The 17,694-nt window shown below is 44.0% G+C and overlaps 1 protein-coding gene across 8 annotated transcripts in view; it reads left to right on the top strand.

Annotated features, from left to right (window-relative positions):
• The window catches only part of LOC118371478 (receptor-type tyrosine-protein phosphatase F), a 430,463-nt gene that overhangs the window by 324,370 nt on the left and 88,399 nt on the right, over positions 1 to 17,694 (top strand). For all 8 annotated transcript variants that reach the window (XM_052480269.1, XM_052480266.1, XM_052480268.1 and 5 more), the window contains one exon: positions 2,139 to 2,332. In XM_052480269.1, coding sequence (XP_052336229.1) covers positions 2,139 to 2,332 — 194 coding nt within the window. The remainder of the gene's footprint in view (positions 1 to 2,138; positions 2,333 to 17,694) is intronic.

The raw sequence follows: 17,694 nt of genomic DNA, 5'->3' as shown, positions 1-17,694 counted from the left end.
TCAATATGTGATAACAACATAGCAGAACAGTTCAACCGGAATTACATTGACTGTCACGGTATCCAAGAATAACTATCTGAAAGCCCCACCTGTAAAAAGCCACGCCTCCAGTCTTCTCATCAGACCGGCTGGGTCATATCTCAATAACCCAGCATCAACTTTCCAACCTTGCTCTTTTTAAAGAAAACAACCCAACTAAAACCTATTCCCCCTCAGGAGACTGAAAAGATTTGACATGGGTCTTCAGATCCTCAAAAGGTTTTACAACTGCACCATCGCGAGCATCTTGACGGGTTGCATCACGGCCTGGTATGGCAACTCCTCGACCTCCGACCGCAAGGCACTACAGAGTGTAGTGCGTACGACCCAGTACATCACCGGGGCCAAGCTTCCTGCCATCCAGGACCTCTTTACCAGGTGGCGTCAGAGGAAGGCTCTAAAAATTGTCAAACACTCCATCCACTCTAGTCATAGACTTTTCTCTCTGCTACCGCACGGCAAGTGGTACCGGAGCGCCAAGTCTAGACCGAAGAAGCTTCTAAACAGCTTCTACCCCCAAGCCATAAGACTCCTGAACATCTAATCAAATGGCTACCCAGACTATTTGCATTGCCCCCCCATCCTCCTTCTACGCTGCTGCTACTCTCTGTTATTATCTATGCATAGTCACTTTAATAAGTCTACCTACATGAACATATTACCTCAATTACCTCGACACTGGTGCCTCTGCACATTGACTCTGTACCGGTACCCCCTGTATATAGCCCCGCTATTGGTATTTACTGCTGCTCTTTAATTAATTATTTGTTTTTCTAACCTCATACTTTTTTTTAGGTATTTTCTTAAAACTGCATTGTTGGTTAATTAAGGGCTTGTAAGTAAGCATTGCACTGTAATACCTGTTGTATTCAGCGCATGTGACAAATAACATTTGATTTGATTTTGAGTGACCCAATGCCTACAACCCCAGCGGTTGGGTCATCCAAATAACCCGGCAATTTTGTCAGTGTACGCACCCTTTGGACAAGTCTGAAGACAGGATGAACAATTTACACCCAGCAGTACTCTGGATTGAAATCCTTGAAGACCGAACTTCAAAGACTTCAACAGCGTGTCTGTGTATACGTGCTGGGGTTCTCTACATCAGTTCCTCTTCCATTTTACACAGGCATGACATGTGTTCTAAAAATGGGACCCTGTTGCCTACACGGCGCACTACTTTTGACAAGTAGTGCACTGCACAGGGAATAGGGTGCAATTTGGGATGTAGACTTGGGCTTTGTATTTATCTGTTAATACAAGAGCCATATTGACTTTTGTTCTTCTGAAGGTCGACCGAGGCGGCAGGATTCTGCAGGATTCTGGAAGCTTGCAGATGTATTATGAGGTTAAATGGTTCCAATTAGCAGAGCTGCTGTGCATAGTGCTGACTGGCAGATACTGAGCTTTTCCTTTCCGTTAGGATATGTAGTGTTGCGTTGGTGTAGAGTACTACACTAACAGTCTGCTTATATCTATGTATTCATCTCTTAATACAGGCCTTTTCCTTTACCGCTTCCTGTCCTTTCCTCCTCACTCTCCGCTGCTTCCTATTGACTATCATTATCAAGCCAATCTATCTCCGCTCCTTTCTATTGACGTCACAGTTGTATTAATTTAAAACCTCCCCGGGTAGCTGATCATGCATCCAGCTCATAATTAGCCTGTTTAAATAGCAGCTCTGCTCTTCCTCTGCCATGAAACAGTAAGTCTGGCCACTCAACCCAGCCGCTGATGTCCCCCCCCCCCCAAGAAACCACGAGACGCTTTGATTTATCTAACCTTCAAAGGGAACTATGCTACCTTCATATTACCTTTGAACCTCCACAGACCTTTCAATGTTTCTCAATAGGTCTGTTTCTTTGATGAAGCTTTGATGCCATTCCGATAGAGATCTAGCTAGCTACAGAGCACAGTGTTTGAAACAGGCTTGCTTGGTCATCTTCAATTATTCTCTGGGTACATCTGGAATACGGTGCCATTTTGGACACAGGTTTAAGCCTAGCTGTAACCCTCAGTCAGAGTTGAAGCTTAACTTTTTACCTGCAGTACCCTCAATTGTTATGTAACCTCTGTTACCTGTTATCCTTTTCCCCCAGTGCCCGGAGCCCCTCCCAGGAAGGTGGAGGCTGATGCCCTGAACTCTACAGCCCTGAGGGTGATGTGGAAGCCCCCCCTCCAGGTGAAACAGCATGGGCAGATCAGGGGGTACCAGGTGGTCTTCTCACGACTGGAGAATGGAGCGCCACGAGGCCAGCCCAACATCATGGACGTCTCCCTACCCGAGGCACAGGTACTGTCCCACTGCCAGTGACACAGTGTCCCAGTCAGACCTGGGTTTCGAATGGTATTTGAAATATTTCTACAACTTTGAATACGTAAGATGTGCTGAGCTTGCCCGGCCATTTGGCACTCCAGGAAGGCTCAAGAAAACGCTCAAAGAACCCATCCAGGTCTCTCAAACTCTCAAAGAGCCCTCCCATTCACCTCACACAGTTCTTAGTCACTCATAATGGAGAACTGGGGGAGATTTTGTTCAGTAAGGAATGATCATTACTCTCTGTCAGTGGCAGAGAATGGTGGTCAGGTAGTCACTATGATTAGTTAATTAGTCAGTCCTCTTAACGTGATTGAAAAGGACCTGTATTTCCTATGTATTTGCCTTTAAAAAACACAGTGAACAAATCCCCCTTTTCCATTTCCTCTTCAGTGGAATAAGGCAGGGATGGAAATACCAAGATAACTCTGTTCAGTCTCTAGCTATGCTGATGATGAAAATGCATTGGGTGATATTCTATGTAGATATGAATGCGGGTTGGTCTGCCTTTTATGTAGATGAGAATGTCAACTCACTGCCTTGTTATTCTAGGAAAATTATTGTATTTCATATTGTTGCTGGGTTTAGTATTACTCGAAAATGAGGAATATGAAAAAGCATAGATTTAATCCTGATTAGGGTTGCTCACACGTACACACACACACACACACACCTCTCTCTCTCTCTCTCTCTCTCTCTCTCTCTCTCTCTCTCTCTCTCTCTCTCTCTCTCTCTCTCTCTCTCTCTCTCTCTCTCTCTCTCTCTCTCTCGTTGTATTAGGAATGCTTATAAGAGGATCTCTAGTCATATTAGGAGCTTGTGAGAGCATGCCTTCCTTCTCTCTAAAGCACACAGTGTCAAGCACACGGTGTCAAGCCCTCCTCCAGTTCCCAGCTTATCAGTGCTAGCACCCTTTGCCATTCTCCTCAGATAACTGCAGACAAGCCTGGCTGACATGGTAGGTATAGAGGTGTGATGAGATGTACAATGAGACAATTCACAATTCCCTGCCATGTCTGATTCTGATGCTGAGTCACAGCAGTTCGTTCAGGCAGAGCTATTATCCACATCACGGATATTTGTATTGACGTGCTGTGAATGTATTTTGTCTCTGAACCTTACACCTTAGCAATGTATTTTTCCATAAAGCTGTAAAGCTGTACCAAAATGTTACCCAATTCCCTACACAGTGCACTTACGTTTGACCAGAGCCCTTTGACCCTTACACATGTCTTAATTCGAATTGATCAACTCTCGCATCCCTAGCATGTTGACCTGACGATTCCTTTTACTTCACAGTGAAACAAAATGGGAGCTATAGGGAGATCAGGCTGGTTCCACCAACCTACTGTTTTTGCCGTGACCAACCATTTCCCGTGACCTTGCTATCAGACAGCCACCCAAAGACTGTTTCTTAAATCCCTGTTCCTTGATGGCTGCTGCATCTCGTCTTTGCCACACACACACACACACACACACACACACACACACACACACACACACACACACACACACACACACACACACACACACACACACACACACACACACACACACACACACACACACACACACACACACACACACACACACACACACACACACACACACACACACACACACACACACACACTGTACCACTTCTTGGCCAAGCTGAAAGGTCAAGTAGACATACAGTGTGAGGACCTATCGTTCATGTCATTTCACATTGTGTTTTTTTTCTCTCTCCCAGAGATAAGTTTCACCTCTGATTTCCTTCATGAGGTACAATCCTGTCTTATCTGGGCAAGGAGCAGCTATTCTGCATCCCCCGACCACATTTGTGACACAAATTGCAGGCAATGACGCACACACACACATACACATATAAAAAAACACACACACATGAGCACTTACACATGCATGCACGCACACAAGCATGTACGCAAGCACACACGGATGTGCACACCCACACAAACACACACATACGCACACATATCACCCTGTGAGTGAATGTGCTTTTTTATATTTAACCTTTATTTAACTAGGCAAGCCAGTAAAGAACTCATTCTTATTTACAATGACGGCCTAACCCGTCCAAACCCTGCCCTAACCCGGACGACGATAGGCCAATTCTGTGCCGCCCTATGGGACTCCCAATCACAGCCGGTTGCCCTTAAAGGGCTTGAAGGCTCATATTTTTTTATATTAGTTTGTCCCCCCCCCCCACACTCTACAAAGAAAGTCCTGCAGGCTCTAGTTTTATCTTATCTCGGTTATTGTCCAGTCATATGGCCAAGTGCTGCAAAGAAGGACTTAGTTAAGCTTCAGCTGGCCAAGAACTGAGAGGCAGGTTTTGCACTTCATTGTATTCAGAGGGCTAATATCATTACAATGCATGCCAGTCTCTCGAGGGCTAAGAGATAAGGAAAGACTTACTGCTGCCACTTACTGTGGCAGTAAGACTTACTGTGCTCCCTCTCCGGCCTCTAGGTCACCAGGCTGCTCGTTATGGCGCACACCTGTCACCATCGTTACGTGCATCAGCGCATTATGACACTCACCTGGACTCCATCACCTCCTTGATTACCTGCCCTATATATGTCACTCCCTTTGGTTCTTTCCCCAGGCGTCATTGTTTCTGTTTCTCGTCTGGGTGCTGTTAATGTTTCTGTTTTGTATTATGTTCCGTTTTATTTTATTAAAACACTCACTCCCTGAACTTGCTTACCGACTCTCAGCGCACTCGTTACAACTGCATAATTTCTTGTTCTTACAAGAAACATTAATGTGAAGGAAATTCCTAATTATTTGCATTGTCAACTTACACACAGCACTATGTGGTGCGTGACCCTTACCCCACCAGACATGCCACATCTACACGTACATTGTGGAGCAATACACACACACACACACACACACACACACACACACACACACAGACACACACACATACTCAAACATCCACGGTACAGACTCACACACACACATTTTTTTCCTACTACCTTCATTCATAGAGTTTTGTCTGTTTTTATCTGTAATGTATCTTATTAATTGTATCTTGCCAAGCCAGTGGAGCGTTTTCATTTTAGAATACTGCAGTAGTTTCCTTAGTCCTCTTCATTGGAATCTGTTCTGCCATGAATGTGGCCTTATTTGGCTGAATATTTCCACGGTGTGTTGTTTGGATCTCTGTCATATACAACACACACGCGCACACACACACACACACACACACACACACACACACACACACACACACACACACACACACACACACACACACACACACACACACACACACACACACACACACACACACACACACACACACACACACTGTGTTGTTGGATCTCTCTCGGTCTGTCGTATACACATCACACGATTTTATGTGATGGATTGATTCCGTCCCTGGTGCGGTGCTGAATCACTTTAAGTGGGCTGTGTTGCCAGGCTCAGATCTTTATGCCAGTGGAGAGCTCCTCATACCATGGCGGCTGGCTGTGCTGTGTCCATATTTATGGTGCCTGCGTCCTTGTCAGCTCCATGAAAAACAGGCTCTCTGGCCACTGCTACTGATGAAGTCTGGGGACTAGATCTGTTCGAAAGAGGCCATAACCATTCCCCTCGGTTGCTTATACAGTGTTACACACCCAAGGACAGAGAGAAGCTCATTGCAGAAAAACATATTAGCAAGACTAGTAGCTGTGATCACTATAGACCTACCAACCAAGGGCATAGAGAGAGAGAGAGAGAGAGAGAGAACAGAATTTTAGTGATAGAGAAACTAACACATTAGCTAGACTTGTAAGTCACTCTGGATAAGAGCGTCTGCTAAATGACTTAAATGTAATGTAAATGTATAAGCTGTCATCACTCTACACTCTCACTGTCTTGAACCTAAAAGGGTTCTTTTACTGTCCCTATAAGATAACCCTTTGAAGAAACCTTTTTGGTTCGGAAACCGAAAAGGGTGCTCCCTGGAACCAAAAAGGGTTCTCCCATGGGGACAGCCAAAGAACTCCTTTTGGAGTGTAGGCCTAGTAGTGTGTTGTTTATCAGTTGAAGGAAGCTTTTAAAATCCCTTCGCCATTTTACTGTGGCTGTGGATGGTCTCTATAGAACAGCAATCAAGCTTGGACTACTGCTCTCTTCGTCACGCTTATGACAAAACCCTTAATGACAGAGTAAATTCCACCATATCAAATTATTGGCCGTGGGGGTTAGAGACACTGAGGAACATAAAGGCTTAATTGCCTGCCAACTCCCTGCCCTGTGCTTTACGACGCTTATACCGTTTTTGTTTATACCTGACTCTCTCCTGTATCTTTCTCTCTCCTTCTCTTTTCTCTCTCTCTCTCTCTCTCTCTCTCTCTCTCTCTCTCTCTCTCTCTCTCTCTCTCTCTCTCTCTGCTCGTGAACAGACAGAGTGTTGTTTTTCTACACGCTGGTTGTTTTGAGGTTTGAAGTCAGGCCTATTTTTGGACACCTGGAACGGAAGGCTTGATGGCTGTGAAGCGGAAGGCTTGTCTGATCAGATAAGACGGTCCTAATCTATCAAACGCTAATCTGTGTCTCCTGGAGTTCGGGAAAAAAACGGATGCTTCAGCAGAGACTGGTCACTGAGAGAGGCAAGGGGGAGAAGGAGATGGAGAGAGAAAGAGAGAGAGAGAGAGAGGGAGAGAGAGAGAGAGAGAGAGAGAGAGAGAGAGAGAGAGAGAGAGAGAGAGAGAGAGAGAGAGAGAGGAGGGAGAGATAATCGAAGAGAGAGCGGAGGAAAAAGAGAGGGAGGGAGAGTGTCGTTGTGTGTGGGTGGTAAGGGGTGATTACCTATAAACAAGGGCAGCATTGGTGCTTGAAGCCCACACTCTGGCATATATTTACTGCACAGAGAAAAGACGAGAGAAAAGAGGAGAGAAGAGCCCTTCTCTCTTTCTGGTTGCCTTTACAGTGCGTGGTGTAACTTCACAAATGGCAGTACACACATTCTCTTTGACAAATAGCTACCACTTGAAGGTCCCAGTTGTGTACGTTGTTAGTTGTTTGTGTCTTCTACACAGGTGTAGCCAGCAGATACTTTCCAAACACTTCAGTCGAAAGCTATAGTGCTGCTTATTAACAGTAGTACAGTTGCTTCTAACAACGAGATAGTCTTCTCTCTTACCATGTAACATATATCCCTGAGGTATTTCCTTAGTCATGTTCAAGGAGAGCTGCCAGGCATGCTTCAACATGTTTCAGGCAGGCATCTGTGTGTGAAACTAACCGCAGCAGTACATATACCGCCTACTGCCGTGCATGACCACAGAGATGTTTGAAAGCTCACTGAACGACCAACCGCCAACAAAACTAAATGTTCCGAAAAGGATTGTAGTCGCTACGCTTTCTAAAGGACAGGCAATGGGACACACTTCATTAAAAGAGAGATGGACAGATGGAGAGGGAGCGAGAGAGTGAGAGCGAGAGAGAGAGAGCGAGAGAGAAAGAGAGAGAGCGAAAGAGTGTGAGAGAGTGAGAGAGATTGCGAGAGCTGTCACAGCCAAGTGCCAGGAAGAAAGTAATTTGATCACAGGAAATGATGAGATACATTGCACACAGGAAAATTGTATTATCAACTATAGATATAGCAATTTTATAATGAGACGATGTTGTGTCAGTGTGGGTGCTGCACTAACTGTGTTATAAGTGTCTGCTACTTAAAATTATGTTTTCAGCTGAGGTCTTCAGTTCTAAGTTGGAAAAAGCAGGCACTAAACAGTCTACAGTCTACTGTTGTTTCTATTATAAAATAGAAAGGAGTTGTTATCCTATAGCTGTTATCACATATATTTATTTTTATTTGTGTCAGAGGAATGATGAAATAAAGAAAAGTACAACACATTCTGGTAGACCTTTGCACCCTAATGCTTGTCTCTTTGTTGCTGTGCGGAAGGTTTCTCTCTGTTCCTGCGTTCTGTGAATTATTGGATCCTTTAGCAACATCTGCCCAGATAATTCATCCTGACAGAGCATCTCTGAGGCTTTCTTTTAAAGTTGCAGGTCCATTATGATATTCTGAGAGAGCAACTTGGCATTCTGAGAGAGATCTTTGCACCCTAATGCTTTTCTCTGGGTTGCTATTCTGAAAGTTTCCCTCTGTTGCTGCGGTCTGTGAATTATTGGCTCCTTTAGCAACATCTGCCCAGATAATTCATCCTGACAGAGCATCTCTGAGGCTTTTTCTTTCAAAGTCGCAGGTCCATTATTATATTCTGAGAGCGCAACTTGGCAATTGGAAATGCCAGATGGGCTAATTTTCCTAAATTGATCACTAATAATCAGAATAATTTGTGAGTGCTCTTATCTGTAACTAACTTCTTCTTCGCCTGATGAGGAGTAGGAAGGATCGGACCAAAATGCAGCATTGAAAGTGTCCATGATCATTTATTATATCAGAACACGAAAAATACAAAATAACCAAGTGAAGGACAGAAATGAAAATCGAAACAGTTCGGTTTGGTGAAAACACAGGCACAGAAAACAGCTACCCGCAAACACCAGGTGGGAACAGGCTACCTAAGTATGGTTCTCAATCAGAGACAACGATTGACAGCTGCCTCTGATTGGGAACCATACCAGGCCAAACACATAGAACTATAACACACAGAACAAACACAGAATGCCCACCCCAACTCACGCCCTGACCATACTAAAACAGCGACATAAAAAAGGTCAGGACGTGACACTTATCGACCATTGGTGTCCTGATAAATCCTACCTCAGCTAACCTATGTGAACTTTCCTCCACATCTAAATGTGAGGCATTTGCAGCATATTTCAGAGACAAGATAACAAACATCAGGCGGAGTATCAGTCAAGCGAAACCCGATGAGAAGTTTGATGATTTGTGCCCCAGTCTACCAGAAAAAAGGCACTATGGATATATTTTCCCTGGTTGACACAGACATGCTCAAGAAAGTGATATCACAACTTAAGCCTTTCTACCTGCCTTCTCGATCCTATCCCCTCCACCTTCTGCAAAACAGTTTTTAATTGCATATCAGAAGAAGTACAAGCTGTTGGTAATCATTCCACTTTCCCCACTGCACTAAAAACTGCCATTGTGAAACCCCTTCTGAAGAAAAGTAATCTAGATTCTTCAGCTCAATCTCCAAACTCCCATTCTTAAGAGATATTGGTTTTCAAACAGCTAAAAAAAAAAGAAAGTGCCAACCGTATTATTGAAAAATTCCAATCTGGTTTTTGGGTCCAGTACTGTTCAGTTTATTGTTCAGTAGCATTACTATCTAGAACTAAAGCGCAGGCAGACCAGTGGCTCCTTATAGGTTTACAGTACTTATAGTCACTCCAAGAGGAACAAGGTACTGTATGCCACTTAGTTTATGCGATCCTTGCGGGAATTGAACACATGACCTTGGAGTTAGAGGACCTCTGCTAACAGCAACTTGAAAGGTCTAGTTTCCTATTCATGGAACTGTGCAGCAGGGCAGAGTAGATTATCGCTGTAGTGTTGTCCAGAGTCCTGCAGTCCAGTAGCATTGACCTTTCTGGTGTCAGTGAGTGTGTGGCTCAAGCAGTGGAATACCTTTTGACCTGCACTGTGTGACACATACTGCATGAACAGTGCCCGGGCAGAGGATGCATCCCAAATAGCACCCTTTTCCTTATATAGTTTACAACGTTTGACCAGAGCCCTATTATGCCCTAGTCAAAAGTAGTGCGCTATATAAAGGATAGGGTGCCATTTAGAACACCTCCTCAGTCAGACATCCACTCACAAACACATGGTCTATTAGTGTTGGAGCGCTCTGTGGTAGTCTGTTTACCGGTCAGGGCTTCCAGTTCCGCTCACTAACTAATTTCATACAGGGTCAAACAGGCTAAAGTGACGTGTTCAGTTTGGCCCTCAGGGACCACTGTCACACAGCCGTGACCTCACACACAGAAGGCTGCTGTGACTGGCAGCTACTCCAAGGCTACAGGGTCATATAGAGTTCAGTCCCACCTACACTCTTCACCTCCCCACCTCCTCCTTTAAAAACTATAGTCAATACTCACAAAATGTTCTATCAAAGAGCTTTTCCACTCAATTCCACTCAACTTAAGCGAAATGCACTCTCTTTTCTCATGGTTCACTGTGTAAGGACAATGTGTCAATCTTTTACCTGACCCTTTCCCTTCCCTCATCTTCGGGTTATTGACTTTGTTGTCAAGTGTTTTTATTGGTTCTGGAGATAAACATTTGTGTTGTGTGACGGAATAGCCTCCGGCTATGTCATTTCTGTTTCGGGAGTACTCTCAACTCCGAAGTTTTTCACATCACATACAGTATAAGGCCACAGAATGTCTGTAGCTCTATCTGAGGATGTTGCCAAAGATGTTTTTTAAAATGTCACTTCAGCTTCTGGAATAAGCCTATCCCATTCAATAACTGTTCTTCCAAGCAACTGAGACTGCTATGAAGGAAATAGTGTATGATCAAACGTTATAAATGGGAGATATTACGATTCCGGGTAGATATGAACACACACAATTCCAGGCAGAATCCTTCCTAGTGAAGGAACACAGCAGTTACTTTAGGAAACAGAGAGACAGTTCCTCAGACTATTTTTTATTCTGCCTAGTGTTTGCTGTGCTATGATGATGCATCTTTCCGTGATTTAGTGCACAACGTGCACTTCCAATAGGGGACCCGGCTATATAGCTGATTCTCAGCTCGCTGTCCCCAGCCCTGCAGGCCCAGCAGTACACCCGCCCTGCAGCTCTTGTTTATGATAAGGTCATTTTTCTAAGCAGCTCGAAAAAAGAAGCGTGCCGCCGTGCCCCTTTATCTTTTATTTTCCTTTAGTCAGCAAGGTCGTGGAGTGGAATACAAATCCCATGTGTCTCTGAATCAATTCTGCTGTGGCACCTGCTACGTGTCGTGGGTTTCAGTTGGAGCGGGCGAGAGAGCGAGTCAGAGAGAGAGGCAGAGTGAGAGAGAGAGAGAGAGAGAGAGACAGACTAAGTTTAATCTCTATCAACCATTACTGCCTTTACTTAGAGGATGAATAGCCTCTACTGGCTAGGTCTGGCTTGGGAAGTATGGGGATTAGGGATGGACAGGGCAAGCTTATTGGGGGGCTGGGAGGGGGCTGGAGCCTGAATGTAGAGTTTAAGGGGCTCTGTCCAGCTTTATTTGAAAGGGAAGTGTGAATGAAGGGAATAGGTGGTGCAGGTACCTCACAGCGAAGGAGAACAATTTAATCCCCAGACTGGCTGCTGAATAAGCAAAAGGGCTCTAACCTCTGAAGGTGAAATGTAATCTCAACTCAATGACAGACACATTACAGCAGCACAGGAGAGGATCTTGAGCTCTCTACTCTCTCTCTCTCTCTCTCTCTCTCTCTCTCAGTGAGACTCTTCCACTCATGCACCCGTGCACACACATGACTGGGAAAGGGGGATACCTCAGTTGTCCAACTAAATGTATTGAACTGAAATGTGTCTTCCGCATTTAAAGTCACCCCTCTGGAAGCTGCATGGTCTTCTGTAGTAATGTATGAGGCAGTAAGCTGAGAGGTTGAGTATATGTTGTGTCGTGCGGTGGAGTATTGAGTATGAAAGGAATAAACAGGAAGAAGAAGCACAGATCAGACAAAGAACGCAACAAATCTCCTCCTCTAACTCGCTCTATTGTCTTTGTAATCTCCCTCCCTCTAGTTCCCATATTTTCGAGATCTGAAGTGTAATATCATGGGAGTTGCATCCTTAGAAGCCTCTCTCTCTCTCTCTCTCTCTCTCTCTCTCTCTCTCTCTCTCTCTCTCAGAGAGCTTGTTATAGTCAGCCATTTGAAGACCCAGTTAGACTCTAATAATGAATGCATTCTATTTCCATACCCTATTTAAGAATTAGCAGCGTGCTCAGCTCAGAGGCCGTGTTTTATTTTTATTGCCAATCTTCCTTTTTGTTTTATCTCTTATCGTATCATCCTGGCTTTGATGTCAACCTTCTTTAATATTGGTCACCTGAAATATAAAAAAGGCTTCAATTATACCAATGGAAAAACAAGGCAGTTGATTTGTCTCAAAACCAGGCCATTTTTTAAGAGTTATGCATTTGTTGGGAACCTTTACGTTTTCTCAAGGGTTGGATGCACATTGACGTGTTTTCAGACACAGTAAACGCTTGCAGGAGGTTGGAAGAACGTTGCAGGTAAGTTGGCAGTGTTCTCTCGGCTAAAGCAGAAGTCTGACCTTGTGTTTTGATAATTGCCTTTAACCCTGATCGATGAACCCACACAGTTGGTGTAGCAGCAGGGTACTTCCACCAACACAGATTCCCCCTCAGGACATGGCTCACTAGGTGGCACTGTGGAGAGCAACCACCCTTCTTCCACCCATCTACCTGTATTCATTACTGCATGTTAACCCTTTCCCTCCCCCATCGAGCTTCTTCTCCCTCTCTACCAGTCACTAATTACCTAAACAGACACATTGAGCATGCCACTATTGTAGTGCCTGTAGTTTAGCCTATGGCCCCTTTCCTAACTATGGATTTTTTTTTTTAAATCACTTATTTTTTTGTTCTGTCTGTGCTGTTCTGTGTTTGACCTCTCTCCCTCCATTCTGTCTGCTCCCTATCATTAGTGGAACGTTGAGGATTCGACGGACTATGTGAGTAGGAGACATGTGTAGTGTGTGCTGGGTGCGGTGCTGTCAGAGAGGGCCGTTGGGAGTGCTCTCTGTTCTCAATCTTCTATCCCAATTCCTCTCTCTCCATCTCACTGTCTATCAGGGGACTAAACACTCTCTCCTTCCCTTTCCCTCAAGCAGTTAGACTAGGAGCAGTTAGCTGTAGAATTGAAAGAGATAGACAGGGAAGTATCTCTTGCCAGACTCAAGACATACTGTCTGTGGTAGCGGTAAGTCTTGTGAAACGGCATGAAATTGACCATTTCCACCCTGTTATGTCCTTTATATAACTGTATGGAGTTGCTCTTCTTCCTGAAAACGCCATGTAATACTGTGATATTAGAGGCATAACCTACACGTGACCTTAACGGAGCATATTTACAATGCCATAGCCTGGTCCAATTCCCTCCGCTCCATTCTCCATACCTCTTTTTCCCTAGGCCATTTTCACCCCTTATTTCCACTCTCTATTTTCACTATCTATCTCTCTGCATCCTCTTTCTATCTAGACCTTCATATACACATAGATAGTCATGCTTCTCCACCTTTACTCTCCGTTCTTCATTCCGTCAGCAACCTTCTCACAGCAGGTCCCTGTCCAGAGTTCAACTGAACTTTTCATCTCCTGTTGTGAAGTTCTCATGTAGACCCCCCTCTCCTTTCCTCCCAATCAGCTTGGACTCCTACTTACCAAGTGTGTTGTGTGAGATTGGCTGGTGGTGCTGGGAGTGTGTCGGTGTAGGGCTCGGAGTGGGCAAGTGTCGAGGGTGTAGGTAGGGGAGTGTGTGGGGAGTGTTGGGGGAATGTGTGAGGATTCTGGTTGGGAGGCATGGAGCCCCGGGTGTACTGAGGCAGAACTGTGAGCTCTAGTCCGTGTCCCAGATGGCCCTGTGTTCTCTTTATTTGTTTCTGCAGCTGGTGAGAAAGTGCTGCTGAAGACATGATGCACACTGCTTAATGTGCACTCACACACATGTGCACTCACACACTTTGTACATGGTGAGTGTGTGTGTGTGTGCATACCAGCTTGTGTGTGGGGGGAGGTGTGTGCGTGTGTGAATACTTGCGCACAGGTGTGTGTGTCTTGGCAGCACTCTCTCCATGGCTCAGTAGTGTTGTTGTGTTGCGTGAGAACCAGCAGCACTTCTCGTCTCTGAGGCATTACTGCTGTAAATCTTCTTTTGTTTTGGTTCCCAAGAAAAAAAATGTGTTTTATTTGTGTGTAATTTTCTGTCCAGACCGAGTAATGTGTCTCCCACTACTTTCCCCAGTCCGATTAATACCTGTCTAGCTCTCTGTCTACCTGCCAGGTAAGGTATGGTTGTGCAAACAGGTACACACGTGCACACACACACACACACACACACACACACACACACACACACACACACACACATACAAACAGACCTGCGTGTTGTGTTATAATAGTTATAATACCTTGCTGTACTCTGTCAAACAGAAAACAGAAACACAACTTTAGCTAACAGAGGCTCCTGAGTCCAGAGCTCTTCGCTGCCACACTTGAATCACCTCAACCACATTTTGCTTTTAGTAAGAAGTGGATTTACAGTTGTGGTGGCCACTGGGACTGTGAGGGCTGCTGAACTTTATGTTATGTTGTGTTGTTGAATACACTATGTCTCCCGCAAATTGACTGTCCTGTGAATCCCTTTTCTTGTATGTTTATATGCTGTAATGGAAGTTGCACATGGCTCAGTGATGCACACTGTTATGCTGTGTTTGTTTGTTTTTCTTATGTTATGTATTGTTGTTGTCGGCAAATTGAGAGAGAGTGTGTGTGTGTTTGTGTGCGTGCGTGCTCCGGCATATGTGCGTGCGTATCTCACTTCATATTCTGATACCGTCCTAGTAGAGACAGAGGTCCCTGACACACCTTACAGTGTCAATGGGAAATCCAGCTCAAACAGCACAGAACTCCCCCTGGGACTGGAAATGTCTGCTCCGGAGCTTTTTACATTGTCTGCGAGGGGAAAGAAAAAGGTATCAGACTGACTGGAGCATCTGTTCCTCATGCCGAACAGGTAGTGACAACTCCAGATTGTCAGTTCAGAGTCTGCAGACTAAGCACAGTGTTTTTAGGAGCAGGAGCTCGGGCTTCCTGCATTCTCTTGGCCTCTCTTCTGTGGCTACTTATGGAACCACAACCACAGCTCCAAATGAACGCATCTTCAGTTTCCCAGAACCCATCACACTTATATGGGAGATGTGTGTCAATAATGGGCCGCTAATGGAACATTGATGCATCACTCATTACATCATTGTAGCTTCAGAATTGAAGATACTGTATTAGGCTGTGGAGATTCGGCGCATTCGAGATTAGAATGTATCTTACTTTGGGTGCGTTCGTAAATTCACTCTGGCTATCTACTCTGATTTCTGAGCACTCTCGAATGAGTGTGCCAGAGCCAAAAACAACTGATGAATTTACCAACGCTCAAAATCTGATGAATATGGCCGGTGTCAATAAACATCAGTAAAAAAAACGTCATTAAATTGTTGCCAGCAGCACAGTCACCAACCCTTTGGATAACATGAAAACAGCCTAACCAGCTCTGCTAGGGTGAGTGAAATGGTCAGAGTGAGTTGTTCTCTTATTTGTGTCTGGAAGTAGCTATGTTAGCCAGTTAGCTTGGGTGCTGGACTTCCGTTGTGAGGTCAGAACACTCAGATCAAGCCGACTCCTCTCCAGAGTGTCCAGTGTGCGCTCTAAACTCTCCGAGAGCGAAACACTCTGAATTTACAAATGTACAACTTGACAAAGCTTTGAATTTACGAACGCCCAGAGCGCACTCTGAGCACACTCTGGCACTCCAGATTGAATTTACGAACACACCCTTTATGTTCGCCACTTTGTCATCATAGAGCTATTCTCAGGCAGTTACTAAGTGTATAAAACACCAAAGTGACTGTTCAGAGCTCCCGTGTGAACACCAAGTCAGCAGTATAGTTGTTCATTAGGCCTGATAGTCGTGTAACTGTAAGACAGTGGCGTACACTGTAAAAACATAAAACATGTGACACGTTTATAACCCAAATGTCAGTGTTTAAAACTGAAATATTAGAAATGTTGACGTGCCGATAGGTGTTCTCATCTTAAACACAGGCGTTTAGAATGCAAGATTAAAAGATGATAGTCAGCTTTTTCCAGTCAGTTTCCAACCAGGAGAACACCTATACTGTATAGCCTAAGTGTTCAGATTTAAACACTAGTGTTTACTTTCCCGTCGTCCTTTTTAGAGTGCATTTAGTCTTTGATGTAACTTTCTATGCCTATTATTCAGATTAGTGTTCGGAATGTCGGTCACCTTACCTACATTTCAGCACTACGAAACAGGACATTTGATTCAATAAATATTTTAAATCTCGTGGTGTTATTGTTACTCGACTGTGTGAGTAACTCTCTGAGTGAAAAAGACGTGGGTGGGGCCTCATTATCATATTTCCCAGCATGTTTTGTTGCAGGTTGATTTTTGTGTGTGTGGGGGAGGTGTGTGTGCGTGTGTGAATACTTGCGCACAGGTGTGTGTTTTGGCAGCACTCTCTCCATGGTTCAGTAGTGTCGTCATGTTGCGTGAGAACCAGCAGCACCTCTCGTCTCTGAGGTATTACTGTTGTAAATCTTATTTTGTTTTGGTTCCCAAGAAAAAAAGGTGTCAATATAGCTTATTTGTGTGTAATTTTCTGGCCAGACCTAGTAATGTGTCTCACACTACTTTCAATCAAATGTCCTGTTCATTTGTGAACACCTATACTGTATGTCCTAAGCGTTCAGAACTTTCTTCTGAAACTCGTCTGCCTATTCTTGTTTTGAGAAATGAAGGCTATTCCATATGAGAAATTGCCTAGAAACTGAAGATCTCATACAACTCTGACTGACGAGTTTCAGAAGAAAGTAATCTGTGTAATCTGAAACCACAAATGCTGATGCTCCAGATACTCAACTAGGGCAGTTTTATTGCTTCTTTAATCAGGACAACAGTTTTCAGCTGTGCTAACACAATTGCAAAAGGGTTTTCTAATGATCAATTAGCCTTATGAAATGTTAAACTTAGATTAGCCAACACAAGGTGCAAAAACAAGGACATTTCTAAGTGACCTTATGTACAGTTGAAGTTGGAAGTTTACATACACTTAGGTCGGAGTCATTAACCTCTCCCACCTCGACAACAGCCAGTGAAATTGCAGGGCGCCAAATTCAAAACAACATAAATCACATAATTAACATTCCTCAAACATACAAGTATTATCCACCATTTTAAAGATAAACTTCTTGTAAATCCAACCACAGTGTCCAATTTCAAAAAGGCTTTACTGAAAAAGGACACCAAACGATTATGTTAGGTCAGTAAAATAGTCACAGAAAAACACAGCCATTTTTCCAGCTAAAGAGAGGAGTCACAAAAAGCAGTAAGAGATCAAATTAATCACTAACCTTTGATGATCTTCATCAGATGGCACTCATAGGACTTCATGTTACACAATACATGTATGTTTTGTTTGATAAAGTTCATATTTATATCCCAAAATCTCAGTTTACATTGGCGCGTTATGGTCAGAAATGCATTGTCTCAAACAAACATCCGGTGAAAGTGCAGAGAGCCACATCAAATAACAGAAATACTCATCATAAACATTGATAAACGATACAAGTGTTAAGCATGGAA

The sequence above is a fragment of the Oncorhynchus keta genome, chromosome 26 (assembly GCF_023373465.1).
Source record: "Oncorhynchus keta strain PuntledgeMale-10-30-2019 chromosome 26, Oket_V2, whole genome shotgun sequence".
Taxonomy (NCBI): domain Eukaryota; kingdom Metazoa; phylum Chordata; class Actinopteri; order Salmoniformes; family Salmonidae; genus Oncorhynchus; species Oncorhynchus keta.
The sequence above is the reverse complement of the archived record's forward strand: the minus strand, read 5'-3'. Positions and strand labels throughout refer to the sequence as shown.